Genomic DNA, 13,879 nt, shown 5'->3' with positions numbered 1-13,879 from the left:
GGTGCAAGCGTTCCTTTAGATATCCAGGTCCCAAGCCATTTAGGGCTTTATAGGTCATAACCAAGACCTTGAATTGGGCCTGGACTCCAGTCGGAAGCCAGTGGAGCTGACAGAGAACTGGGGTTATATGAGAATAACGCCCAGTCCTCGTCAGCAACCTGGCAGCTCTATTCTGCACCAATTGAAGTATCTGGACCGTCTTCAAGGGTAGCCCCACGTAGAGTGCATTACAGAAATCTAATCAGGAAGTTAGCAGAGCATGTGTCACTGTCGCCAGGCAGTCGTTCTCCAGGAAGGGAAGCAGCTGATGTATCAGCCGAAGCTGAAGGAAGGCGCTCCTCGCCACCGCCGTCACCTGAGCTTCTAGAGATAGCTCAGGGTCGAGGAGCACTCCTAAGCTGCGGAGGAACATCTGAGTTCCTCTGCAATGAGTAGAAAAAGAGAAAAGAAAACACATGCATATATTAATGAAGTCTTAGTTTCACTCAGGGAGACTTGCATAGCACTTGTCTTAATTTTGGAAAGTCATTTAGTCTACATTCTACAACATCTGCCTTTAAAACACTGTATATATGCTTCTATATAATTCTCTGATTTCTTCCAAATTCTGGCCACTTCTATATAGCAGGTGCTTTTTCATACATGATGTACAGGTTCGTAAATGAGGATAAATGAAAATTACTTCTATAATGGTACACCTGGATATGTGAAACAGTCTGTATATGCAGATTTCTTTGGATATAGTTATATTTTCTTACAGGAAGAATTGGAAGCCTGCTGGTGCATGTGGAACAGAAACTTGTAGAATAAAATGTACTCTTAGTCAGTGTACTGAAGTACATCTGCGTGTGGGTTTGAGAGCTACTATGTAAATAAAAGTCTTTCAAGTTGTAATGTATGCTTGCAGTGTTTGATGAGCTAAATGTAATTTGAATTTAAGCATAGTTAAAAAATGAAGGACCAGGCTACATCTTAGAAGATGTTTTCCCAGTCATTCTATTCTTGCAGAAAGACTTTTCTTTTTATGGTTAGACTTACCTAACTCTGAGAGTAGAAATGATATGTTTTGCTTACATGTTGTAATAAATAGACTTGAAGGTCAGACAGCTAAAAATAAAGGCTAGCTTCTGTGCACTACAGAGAATCATTATTGCTTTGTTAATCTGCAGGAAACCAGAGTGATTTTTAGAGTTTAGATTTCACTGAGCTTCCATTTGAAGATGGATTAATGCTTTGCTGCTTCTTTAATTTTAATTTCGTTCAGATATAAAACATATTGATGTTTTATGCTTGTGTAGTGCCTGGCAAATTAGACTAAGGGGTCATCAAGTTGAAGAAGGGTTTAAAGTGTTTTTGGAGCTGAAAATAATAGCACATAACAGTAGATTTATAGTTTAGAAGTGAAGTGATAAATCCATCTGTCCAAAATCTAAATAAAACTCCAAACTGATTAAATCTGATACTTACTTAGAGACCTGCCTTTCTTCTAGGTAGTTCTGCTAAATTAAATGGCACTTAGTGGACATTAGTGGCTCATGACATAGGGAACCAAACTAATTTCTGTTATTCAAGTTGCTTGCTACTTGAACTCTGAAAGTTTTATAAGATTGGTAATCTATGCTTTTCAAGAGGGGAATTAGAGAGTGTTTTGTGTGTATTCACCACATATATTGGTAGAATTGAATTGGAACTAAAGTTTGTTCTAAACTTTTCAAAAGATCCATCATGGTTCTTATTTCTATTTCTGTATGTTTAAATGGAAGAGACAGACAAACTATATTGCTGTTGATTGTGTTTGGCAGTGTTTTAAATAATTAACCATGGTTTGTTAACATCACTGGATTCTCACAAAGTTATCACTCAGATTTCAACAGTGACCCACAGTTCGCTCAGCCATACCCAACTGTGAGTGTGCATTGTTGTCTTGTGTGATCCCAGTCAACATGTTTGTGACACCTGCACATGGAGATTCCAATGTGCATAAGCCCAAATGGCCTACATGCAACCAGTTTTGTAAAATATCTGTGTTTTAGTGTTGGTGGAAGACTGTATACCTGAAGGTGCCACAAGTTTTTGGTATCGGTTGAGTTCTCCTTGACTTGAATCTGGCTGTGATGTTCTAAAGCAAATTTTTCAAAGTGTTGAGGATTATTTTTGCCTGAGCCACTCTCACTCTATACAATTTTGAACATTGGACCTTGACAAATTGGACTTTGGACCTGAAACAACATCTTCATTTAATTTCCATAACAGTTAATTTCCAAGTTGCCTGTTGTCCGTACTGAGAATTCACTGAAAGAACTGTGTTTCTGAGCACTCCATGTGACTGGCATATGGCTAGTGAAGTGTTGAGGTAGCAGATACAGGAGAAAGAGGTGCCTTTAGTGAAGCTTCCCAGTTTTTGCTGGCAGGGACATGGGAAGAGGACAGCTATAGGGGTGAGGTCCCATGGTGACATCAGTGAACTAAGTTGGGCCCAACCTTCAGCACAGTTTGGACTTGCTGCATACTCTGTTCATGGGAGTGAATTCATAAGATTACCCCTATGAATCCATATTACAATATTTTTCAGTGTACATAAATGTGACAAGTCTATAGGTAAGGAGAATGTATAGATACACTCACAAGAATGCTGCCTAGGAAAGGAAACTAGGTACTTCAGGCATTTAAAGAAATGTGTTCTTCATTCGTTAGAAACTGGCTTTTGCTAGCCTTGAATATTCACAGCTGCCATTAAAGAGCTGGGCATATCATGTTTAAACTTGACTATTGGCAACTGAAATAAAACATAACTCAGCTTCCTTTGACAAAAAGAAAACACTAAGCAAGAATGTAATGTGAATGGCTGCTGCTCCAAATGAGAACAGATGAAAGCAAATGGCAGGAATATTAGCTGCCTTTTGACTGTTGCATCAAGGACTCCTAATGTAATAAACTACAATAATCGTGTGGGCTGGGATGTGTTTAAGATTTGGCTTCAGCACTACAAAATGGCCTAATTAATCCCAGAGTCAAAATAGTCAGTGGTTGGCATGCATGCATTAACTTATACCACTTTACATTTGCCTTAATTATAAATATCACATGAAGATTATTTATTATAGAGTGTATATGGTGCCTTGCCGAATTGCATCAGCAAAAAATAAACCAGCCTGTACCTCCAAAAAGTATACACACTAATATATGCAGTGGAGAAAAGCAGTGGAGCAAAGAACAAAGCATCTTACTGAAGCAAAACAGTTTTGCTTCATTGCTTGGTGGTGCTTCATATACTTACCTTGGAGTCACTATTAAACTGTATGTGTGCAAGGATGGATGGGAAGAAGACTTTTCTTTGAAAGGTGTGAAGTTTTAAAGTATGGTAAAATGGTCATTTCCAACAAGTCTACTCCCATTTTTCACTTTTATCACACCACTCATGTTCACAGGATATTAGCCCACTGTTGAATGCATTACTGGGCTTTGTATGAACTTCAGGTTCTCAGTTCTTTCCTTAACAGTCCTGTCTCTCTCCTGTGAATGCTTGCGGAAATAACGCATATACCCTGAGTAGAGAGAGAGCCCTTCTGTTCACACTTTTTCTTGCATATTATAAAAGTGCCTGAATTACCAAAATACACACTGTGACAACATGACATTCTTTACTTTTTTCTCCCTTTTTACTGCTTAATGAAGCTTTGGCAGAAAATACAAAATCTGGGATGTTAATAACAGACTAAGATTCACAATATCCTGGGGATTAAAATGTTCCCTAAGCCTGCAATTATGTCAAATGTAAAGAGACACTTTTCTCCATATCTTTTTGAACAGGGTCATAAAAGAGCACGCAGCAATTTATCAGCCTCTAAACCTATACATACGAGACTGTTAGCTGGTAATATCTAGCCATTTAATAACCAACAAGATAGATTTGAAATAAATTCTGACAATTTTTCCAATTTAATACAACTGCATATAGCTTGTTTGTTTAAAGAAAATAACTCTGATCCACCATTACCAATTCAGCATATTATGGGTCGAGAAGATCTGTAAAAGATCTGCATCAAGTTGGTCTTTGCTTATCAATCTATTTAAGCTTTACTAAATTGCAGCATTGCTGAAATCATGATGATTAGCAAAGCAAATTAACATGTACTATGTTGGCTTGCTTTCTTGTCCTTCAGTCACTGTCAAGAGAGACTGAACATTGCAATGGCTGGTCATTCAAATTCAACTTTCCACCTACACAATAGCAAAATGTATTTATAGCAATAACAGCAGCATTGGAACAGATGCCATATATTGGTACCAACATCAGCAACCACAACTCTAGTCTAATTCTGCAGAAAATGCTTCCATTAAGAAAAGAGTGCTGACAAATTAAAAAAACAAAACAAAGTGGATTGTTATTGATATGTTTTACTTTGCTGGCAGACCAGAGCAAAGGTTTTCTGACCATTTAAAAGATGACAAAGGTGAAGAATCCCAGAAGCGATTTATCTTGAAGCGAGATAACTCTAGTATTGATAAAGAAGACAATCAGGTTGGTTCTCGGTCCGAGAGTTGCTGAAATTTGTTCTTTTTTTCCTTTTCTTTTTTGGAAGTGGTCTGACTGATGTTCTTTTGTTGATGTTGCTGCTGCTGCTGCTTTCCCTTCCTGCTCCTGTGTCTCTCCCTCTCCTGCTCCTTCTTCCAAGTTTTTGGCATATAGTGGAATAGCATCAAGCCCTAAGTGTGTTTGTTTTAGCAATGGCAGTTTGCATGGGCAATTTTGCTTGGCGCAGAAAATGCTGCATGCGGAGCTGCAATTTGCAATGTTCAAAAAGCCCATACCTTAATGGGGAACTTTTGTCAGCTACATTTTGGCAAATGTCTCTAGGGCTCTGTTGCATTTGTTCCAGTTTCTACATACATACCAAGCTGGTTGGAGATCAACGGATTGAAAATATCAATGAAGGGGGAAATGTTACAGTGAGACCAGGCTGCTCATTCACAGATGAGTTTTCACTTGGGTGCGTGTGGGTGGGGGGAGAATGCTTAATTTTTCAGATCCTCCTGCCATCCCGTTTTATTGTAAATAAAGCTTATTTGCTCGTTTTTGCATGTATGTGGCAGAAACTGTCTCCTCTGTGTGTTGCTTGTCATTTAATTCTGCATTCTTAAAAAGATCAGTATGAGACATGCTAATATATAGATGTGCCTGAAAGTGGCTAGTTTAACTGCCTTTTATTAAAATAAAACACAAATGGGGGGCACAGTTCTATTCAAAAGAACATTTTAAATCTAATAGAAATTCATGCAGACATTGAGAACAATGGCGAGAACACAAAAAGGGGTTTGATGCTGGAAGAGCTTTTTATAAGAATGCTCATGAAGGTAAGCTAATATGTATATTCACATTTGGAATTTGGCATTGTGGTAAATTGTAATGAGTCACTTGGAACCAGAGTGCCTCTCTGCCTCATGCATTTAATAAGATACTCTTTTCTCCCCCATTTTCTTCCACAGTACTAGACTGATTTCCTAGCTACGTGGTCTCACAGCTGTCTTTGAAAGATGTAAAAGAAAGGTTGAGGCAGGGGTTGTGAGAAGGACCCACAGCAATGTGGGGGAAAATACAGTGTGGCTAAGGAATCAAGGGCATTGCAGCTGGAGGCTAACTGCAAATATGAAGCTTTATGCAGAGTGGTTCTTCCCCTTTAAACACCTTAATGTGTTTTATTGCTTTCTGGATTTTGAGTTTTATTTCTCTCTCTTACTTCCAGTAAAGACTTAACAGTCACTACCGAAATTATTAAAACTCTTGTGCACAATATTCTCAAAACATTTATCCTCATCATCAATTAGGCTTTTTCAGCCTTTAATGTTAATTGGTTTTCCACATTCTTTTCCTTCACTTGATCAATAGTTTCATCTCCAGTGCTATCTCTCTCCAAGAAAGATGAACAAATCTGTTGGACAAACCTATCTTTAGTCTAGTTGGCAGATTCACAAAGACCAATTTAAAAGACCCATCCTTGTATTACCATATCCCATTTTATGGAGGGGACACAGGTCCTAGTTCAGTGGTATGTGACATGCTTTGTAGATAGTCTTGGATTCAATATCTGGCAGTTCTGGTTAACGGAGTCTCAGAGAGCAAGGTTTTCCTTTATTTTATTTGTTATTAAATTTACACGCCACAAGCTTCCAGCCCAACAAATGCTATCACGACAGTTAACCATTAAAAATTAAAAACAATATACACGGGTACCAGAGAGTGAGAACAGATGGTATGGCTGGGCCATAGCTTGGCAGTAGCACACACGCTTTTCGTACAGGTATGGTCCCTGGAGTCTCCAGGTAAGTGCTTAATCACACCTGCCTGAAATCCTGGAGAACAGCTGCTTGTTAGGCCAATGGTCTGACTCAGCTTTTTGTGTGACAGGATAGATGGACCAAAGGCTCAATCCATATAAGGCAACTTTAGATGACTGCAAAGAGCCCCCAAAGTCATTTTAAAATCGAAATACTCTTGTAGCATCCAGCTTGATGCTGAAGGGTACATGACACCATGATTCACACACCACGTTAGGAATAAAACAGCCCCATCATTCTCATACCTCATTTGTTTAAGTGAACATTTATTATTCTCAGCTGACAGTTACTTAACTGTAATTTTTAGCAGCTCAACTTATATAATCCTCCTGGTTTTTTTTTTATGCTCAGCAAAACAGAATTCATCCATTTAGAGATGACAGACGAAGTAAATCAATTGAAGAGAGAGAAGAGGAGTATCAGAGGGTGAGGGAGAGAATATTTGCACAAGATGTGAGTAGTTGTTTTAATTGCCTCTTTAGTGCTATATCTTTACCAGTAGTCAGCCAGTATCCTCCCACTCTGACACTGTGCCAAGATTGCACTTTGCGGCAGGAGATAGTGGAGGGATGTGATTTGAATCAGAGGGAATAAAGGTGCCTTTTCCCCGTTTTTTGTTGTACTTGTGGGAAAATGCAGAGAGTGAAGGTGGTCAGTAGCATGGAATAAGATTAGAACTAATAGGGCGAGTGTAGTGAACCAGGTTTTCTTGTTTTTATGTATCTTAGTGTATATGTATGGCGTAGAGGTCATCCTGTAATACTCCTGCAGAGTCTTAATTTTAATTGATGTTGTACTATCACATTGTTTAATTTCATTCAGGGATATCTTTGTAACTTTTTGTAACAGTTTTTGTAACTGTTCAGACCGGTAGCTTGGCAGTCAGGTTTTTGAATGATTCATCCATGAACTAGAAGGAAATATGTAAATTTACAAACCATTTTAGGATGATTATTATTCACCTAAAGACAAAGGATCCTGGACTCTGGGATTTGCACGTTCCAGAGATTATTCTTTCTAGGTGAACAATGGAAAAGCCAATTCTGTGAGCTGGAAGCAGAAGCTGGCTGTGTTTGTCTGGTGGCTTTGTTGTCATGATTCCCCTTCTTTAGAGCAGTTTCCCAGTGCATGGATTGCAATCAGATGCCTGCTTCCACATAGGTGCAACTGTGTTTAATGGGGCTTAACCCTTTGTAGATGTGTTTTGGATTGCAGCCCAAAACTCTAGATCTTTTTATAATATATTGAACGAACATTTAATCACACAGACTTTAAAAGAAAGGAATGTCAGTGGCCCACCTGGGGGAGTATTTGATGGAAGTTCAGATATGTTTGTCAGTGGCACTATGAAGGCAGAGCTTGCCTTCCCGGAAAAGAATTTCCTAAGCCACTATGTTTAACTATATGAACATGTAGACATCTAGATTATGCTGCTGTTATGGATGCTAGAAGATGATACTTTAGCTATAAAGCACCTAAATTTTTCTAGGTGTTGCACAGATACCAAAAGATAAGAGTATCTGCAAGCTCACAGTGTAATCAATATGTTGGGAAAGGGAAGGAAGAATTGGAGAAGCAGCATCTTCCCAGCTTGATGGTTGAGACTGGGTTGTTCTCAGCTTTGAATGGGAATTCAAATTCAGACTGTGAGTGCAGGGTGAGGGGAACAGACTCTTTTCTGACCAAGCTGCTTGCTTTCAGTTTTTGTAGCAGTAACCTTTTGAAAGGCAATTGTAAATATTCATTTATTCACTTTATATTGTATGTCCTACCTTGATTGCTCAGTTTTGCTGTTGGGTTTTATTTCCTTTTATGTTTTCTGATGGGAAAGACTGCCACTGGAAATCTGGTAGATCTATCAGTCAGTAAGAAGCAATACTGATCCATAGACCAGTGTTCTGGCTCAGTCTAAGGCACAGCTTCAAACATGGTTCTTGGCTCCTCCTGCCGCCGTGGGTCTCTTGTCTCAATTGCTGCCACCTGCTATGGCTGTATAAGCAAGCATGATACATGTCAGCCATCCAGTTGCATCTAGGGATGGATTGAAATATCAGTCTCAATCTTACCAAGCTCTTACAAAACTTGCAATTTTGTAAAAAAATACACAACAGAACAAAAATAAAAACAGAAACAGAAAAATTCATATGAAAACTCACGTTTTTAAACCAACGCATGGGGGGAGGTTTGTTAAGCCATTGACTAAAACCTCTTTTGATGCATTTTGTAATTGTGCGCATTTTTCCTTGCACATTTTCCAAATGTGTGCATATTGTCAAAAATGTTTTGCAAATGTGTGGATGGTGAATATATTGCAAACTTGGAAATGTATGGACTTTAGACTGCAAATTCCATTTTCATCAGGAGGGGTGCAAATTGGGTAAACCCAGAAAATAAAACTTCAATATAGAGTATTTTAACACACATCTAGTTGCAGGGCTCTTCCTTCTGCCATCAACCTGGTGTAGTGACAACTGTTGTGTGGGGTACAAAGTGAATATCTTTGGAGAGCATTCTATACAATAGGATAGCTGTCTCTTGATTTTTAAACTTGCTGGATTTGTTCTTGAATTGCTGCATCCATAATCTGTATAAATATTCCTTTAAAACGATAGACACCTTGCAGTGAAATTGCAGCAATAAGAAAGATGCATCTTTCTGTCCATGTTTGTATATTTTAATCCATAACAGTAAAGATTCCCACATTCCATTTAATAAATGAAAATCTGGACCTCTATTTCACTGGCCAGCTATGGAAGAAGGCCTCAAATCTGCAGCATTCTTGAATATCCAAGTCAATATTGTAACTATTTTTATAATAGTTAAAAGTTCACACTATGTGGATGCAAAATTATGGCTCCCATCCCAGCTTCATCTCACCATTGGGAAGGGATGGATGAATAATGACCAATAGAAATATAATGCTATACTGCCCATGATTGCTACAGATCTGAGACATGCACATAATGTCTACAAATGTCCCCACCAGTGGAACAAAAGTTATGTAAAGCAATTTTTCATTTCATCTAAACTTGAAATTTACAATACATTTATTATGAACTCGAATAATACAATCATAACATTCATTGTTTTAAATGAATGTTGTGTTTAATGTATTCTATGCCGTCATTTTTGCTGTGCCTCAGATAGCTGCCTTGGCATGTGTACAAGCAGATGCTATCAGGCAAAAATGCAGCAGATTGGCTGCTTTGTAAACAAAGAGGACTGGATAATTTAACAGATGATGTATGGGATGGGTGATGAAGAACCTCAAAAGGAATACATCAGGGGTACTCTTCTGCCAAAATAGCAATTTCTGAATCGCATTTTCAGTGAGCCAGAACTCTTTCAAGGTGTCAATACAATATTCTTGAATTATGTCTTCAAAAGTAGCTCTGAAAATTCAGATCATAAGCCTTAGAACTGTTATTTTGACACCTTGATTCTGAAATAGTTCTTTGGCAATAGAAATCTGCAGCAAGTTCCAATTTGATGTGGCTTCAGTATTTGACAGAACTGTGAGCTCAAGTTATAACTCAGCTACTGTGAGCCTTCTACTCTGCTCCCCCACAAAATACTTAAGACTAGTTGAAATATAAGTCCTGATACGCCATCATATGAATGCTTATGGTGAGCATACCTAGGGTCATCTCTACATGATCATACCTGTAAGTTGCAATAAGTACCTGAAATATGATATTCCCGAGATGTAATCATAAGTTCATTCACTCATTCAGTGTCCACTAAAATAGAATTGTCTAGACCTGGGTGAGTGTTACATCTCATCTCGCCTTTTCATAATGAAGACCTTAAAAAAAAGGGAAAAGGAAAGAAACAATCTGGTTGAATGTCCAGAAAGCGATGTCAACTAATGTAAACAGCTATGAACAGGATGGACTAGGGTCTGACTTGGTAATCAGACTGATTATCTGATTTCATATAAGGCAGCTTCTTATTTGGATTTTCTGTCTACCATAAAGTGGAGGAATGGTATGAGGAGAGGTTGGGGATTATCGTTCTGCAAGTAGTAATGACAGTGCTCAGAGCGGGGCAGAGAGCTCCTTTGGGTGCATATTCTCAAGGGCTGTTAGCTGGTCTCCAGAAGAACCAGAAGAAGAGACACAGGAGGTGGGCCTTGGAATTTGGGGCATCTCCAGGCATTGAAATGAGAGAAGCAGAGACGCTTACCTCAAGACCAGACTTCCCAGGTGGGCAGGGCCATCTCAGGGAATAACCAAGATGTTCAATTGATAGGAAGGGACTTGGAACAGGGCAGTTTCTTAGAGACAGAGGAGGTGGGCACAACACTTGACCCCACTGTTGCAAGCCATCTTTCCTCCCTCTGTCAATCACCAGCCTCAGGCTGTTTCTTTGAAAAATTCTCTTTACCGTTTCCCACCATAAATCATCCAGACAACTTTTTGAATATACACAAAGCAGTTTGTTGAACCTAATCTAGTGACTACTGCCCAAAATCCTCCTTATGAACCTATGGAAGCAAGCATGCCTCTTTTCCATGTGCTTCTCCTCTAATTGATCCTCTCTCCTCTGCTGATGCCTAGCCACAGGGACCAGCTCCAAAGGGAGCGGGGTGATCACCACTGGATTCCCCAGTCTCAGCAGCCCTTTCCATTAGCTGTATCTCCAAACTCTTTCCAGGCTCTGGCTGGCGGGCCACTGCCTCTGCCCTTCAACTCATCACCTCTCACTCTTCCCCCTGTTGTATCCAAGGCAATCTTCTGCTCCTCAGTCATCCTGAAATATTCATCTTCAGAATCTGAATCAGCAAAAGTAGCACAACTAGTGTCTTGTGGGAACACTTGCCAAACCAACCATCAAGGTTGCTTTCAACATCAATGATGCGTCATCAGCAAAGGAATGCAGACCAGTTAGAGGACCGGCATGCAAAGAGGAGACTGCTTTGTTTTCATAAGGTTCTTCCCAAAAGGACGGGGCCCAAGCATGTCCATGCAGAGAGTTCCTGAAAGTGAATACGAGATTGGGTTCAATGAACCATTCTGCTTGCTCCAAGACTCATTCTGGGTTTTTGTGTGTCTGGAAAATGCTTTGGTCAGTAAAGAATGTTTTGCAAGGGGAAAAAACCCTCTCTGCTTCTCTCATGTCAATGTATGGGGATAGCCCACATTCCAAGGTCCCCTCCTGCGTCCCTTCTTGTGATTCTTCTTCTGGAGACCAGCCAGCAGCCCTTGATAATGTGTACCCAAAGCAGATATCTTTCCTGGTCCTAAAAAGCAGAATGATAACCAGAAAGTAAACACCTGGAATTTCAGCGATCAGTCTACATTGATGAGGGCCTTATAGGAATTCAAATTCTGAAGGAAAAGACATGCTTCCGAGAAATGACAAAAACATGGCTTGTCCAAAAGAACAAACTGCCACCTGGGAAAAGTAGCCTCCTTTAAAATGTGTGATTTTTTTTAAATGAAACTGTGCCATATATTACTAACACTGCAAAAAATAAAGTTTTTAAATGGAGTTATCATCAGCATTCCTTCACTGCTGGTAAGAGAGAGAGAGATACATTCCATGCATTGCAATATATTCAGAATAAATTAGATTTGACTCCCAGCCTTCTAAAATTGGGCTGAGCCACGAAATATTCTTGACACCCTGCACCTTACCTGGAAATATACCTGTCTGAGAATCCTCTTTGCCTTTTGCTGGGGTGATATAGGTGGCCCTGGTTTTGTTTTGCTGCATATATACCTTATCTAAAAGGAGGAATTCGGAGGACTCCCTGGAGTAGATTTGGAGATGCTGCAAGAAATGAGAAAAGGAAAGGGGGAACCCTCCTTTCCAAGCAGTGTCCTTCCAGCGCTAGAACAATCCGCTTCTGGATACCATCTAAAGTAGTTTGCACTTTGTTCCCACTGAAATCAATGGGAAGCTAAGCCATGACTGATTTGCTGCATTGATTTCAGTAGGACCTAAGTGCAGCTAAGTTTGGATACAACCCATTGTCTATACATACAGACTATTTTATTATTGTCTTTTCAGTTTCAGTGATTGCAGGTTGTCAATTCAGACATTAACAATGTATATCCACAGAACACTTAAAGCAAACCAACAAGTCCCTGGCTTAACTCCAGGTCCAAATCAAGTGCATTATCTTTCAAGCCTTGCTGTCGTCCACATAATTCCTTGCATTTTTTTTCTACACACATATTTATTTAAATAGTTATTAAATAGCAATAAATTATTTATTTAGCTGTTGGTGCTTTGCTATGATTTAGCTTAAAGAAGGTATTTGATGATACAGAGTTGGATCCAAGAGTTGCTTTTCTGTAGGAGAAAGGAACCTGTTCACAGAGAATCCTTCTGCCCAGTTTTGGGGAACCTTCCCTCCGCCACACACCACAGGACGCCCTGTTCATCAGACTTCTGCATGGCCTGGAGGGGCTGCCAAGGGAAGGAGCATGCAAGGAGGACCTTTTCTGTTGGTCCAGTTTAAATCTACATCCAGCCCATTATTTCTATGATTTTAAATTATTTTTAGTTCTCTTCTAAGGGTAGAATCCTTATATCTAGTTCACATGTTAAAAATCATCATACAATAGTACTAAGATGGAGAATCAGTGTCAGAAGAAAAGGCTTCCCATAGGATGTTTTAAGCATGTATGAATTGTTCAGTAGGCTCTTAAACAAATGCATTTATGCATAAATATATTCAGCTTTTTGTCCTACATTCCCTTAAATTTGTGACTGGCGGGCAAGTGAGAAATTCAAAAGTATGTCAGCAATTGCTATGCTATGATAGCATGAACATTAAGTAAATGGAGCATTGTATATGAAAGGGCAAAGTGAATCTCAACATGATAATAGGCACCTTGCTTCCCCTAAAGCTGCTTGGCTCTTTCCTTTTCTTTTTTAAATAACAAGTGTAATGTAATAAAATGTGTCTGTCTTCTGTGCCATGGAGACCCACATCAGCACTGAGAAATGGATATTCCAGGAGATGGCATGGCCTTGTGCCAGCTTCTGCAGCATGGAAGATTGAACGGAGCTATTATTGAGTGTATCCATAAGGCTGTAATGCTGATTACACTGATACCCTTCAAGATACTGAAGAGGTAACAGATATCTCATGCTTTTTAATAAGATATAACTCCTTAGTGTTTATTTACCTTCCTGTCGCAGTTTTCGTCAGTTATCCCCTCGTTGCCCACTGCTAAAAGGGAACAAGCTTGGCCTTTGGACGCACATCTCAACATTTGTAGTCTGCTCTCACACAGATTTCACCAAACCTCACAGGCTAGTTCTGGCATCTGCCTTCCACAAGGGAAGGCAATCTTCTGCAAGGGGCTTCCTCTGCCTGATGTATGGATAGCTCACCCCACTCAGCAGGGTCTCCTAATGCAGTGAGCCAGTTCAGATGTTGCAAAAGCCCTCCAGGGGCCACAAGGAGTGCCATCCATCAGTATGAAAATGCAGTTAGCAGCGGGAGGCTGTGTTTATGTTGTGTCTAATTTAGAACAAGTTATGGATTATGTGACAGTAATTTGACCCTTGAATAACCCTTCTTTGC

The 13,879-nt window shown here is 39.5% G+C and overlaps 1 protein-coding gene across 1 annotated transcript in view; it reads left to right on the top strand.

The window, feature by feature from the left end:
* ARPP21 (cAMP regulated phosphoprotein 21) overlaps window positions 1-13,879 on the top strand; it is a 158,531-nt gene that overhangs the window by 74,354 nt on the left and 70,298 nt on the right. The window contains exons 10-11 of the mRNA XM_044455162.1: window positions 4,414-4,522; window positions 6,688-6,789. Of these exons, the coding sequence (XP_044311097.1) occupies window positions 4,414-4,522; window positions 6,688-6,789 (211 nt within the window). The remainder of the gene's footprint in view (window positions 1-4,413; window positions 4,523-6,687; window positions 6,790-13,879) is intronic.

This window comes from Varanus komodoensis, unplaced genomic scaffold (genome assembly GCF_004798865.1).
Source record: "Varanus komodoensis strain SLA01 unplaced genomic scaffold, ASM479886v1 scaffold10, whole genome shotgun sequence".
Taxonomy (NCBI): domain Eukaryota; kingdom Metazoa; phylum Chordata; class Lepidosauria; order Squamata; family Varanidae; genus Varanus; species Varanus komodoensis.
This window is presented reverse-complemented; position numbering and strand designations above follow the sequence as displayed.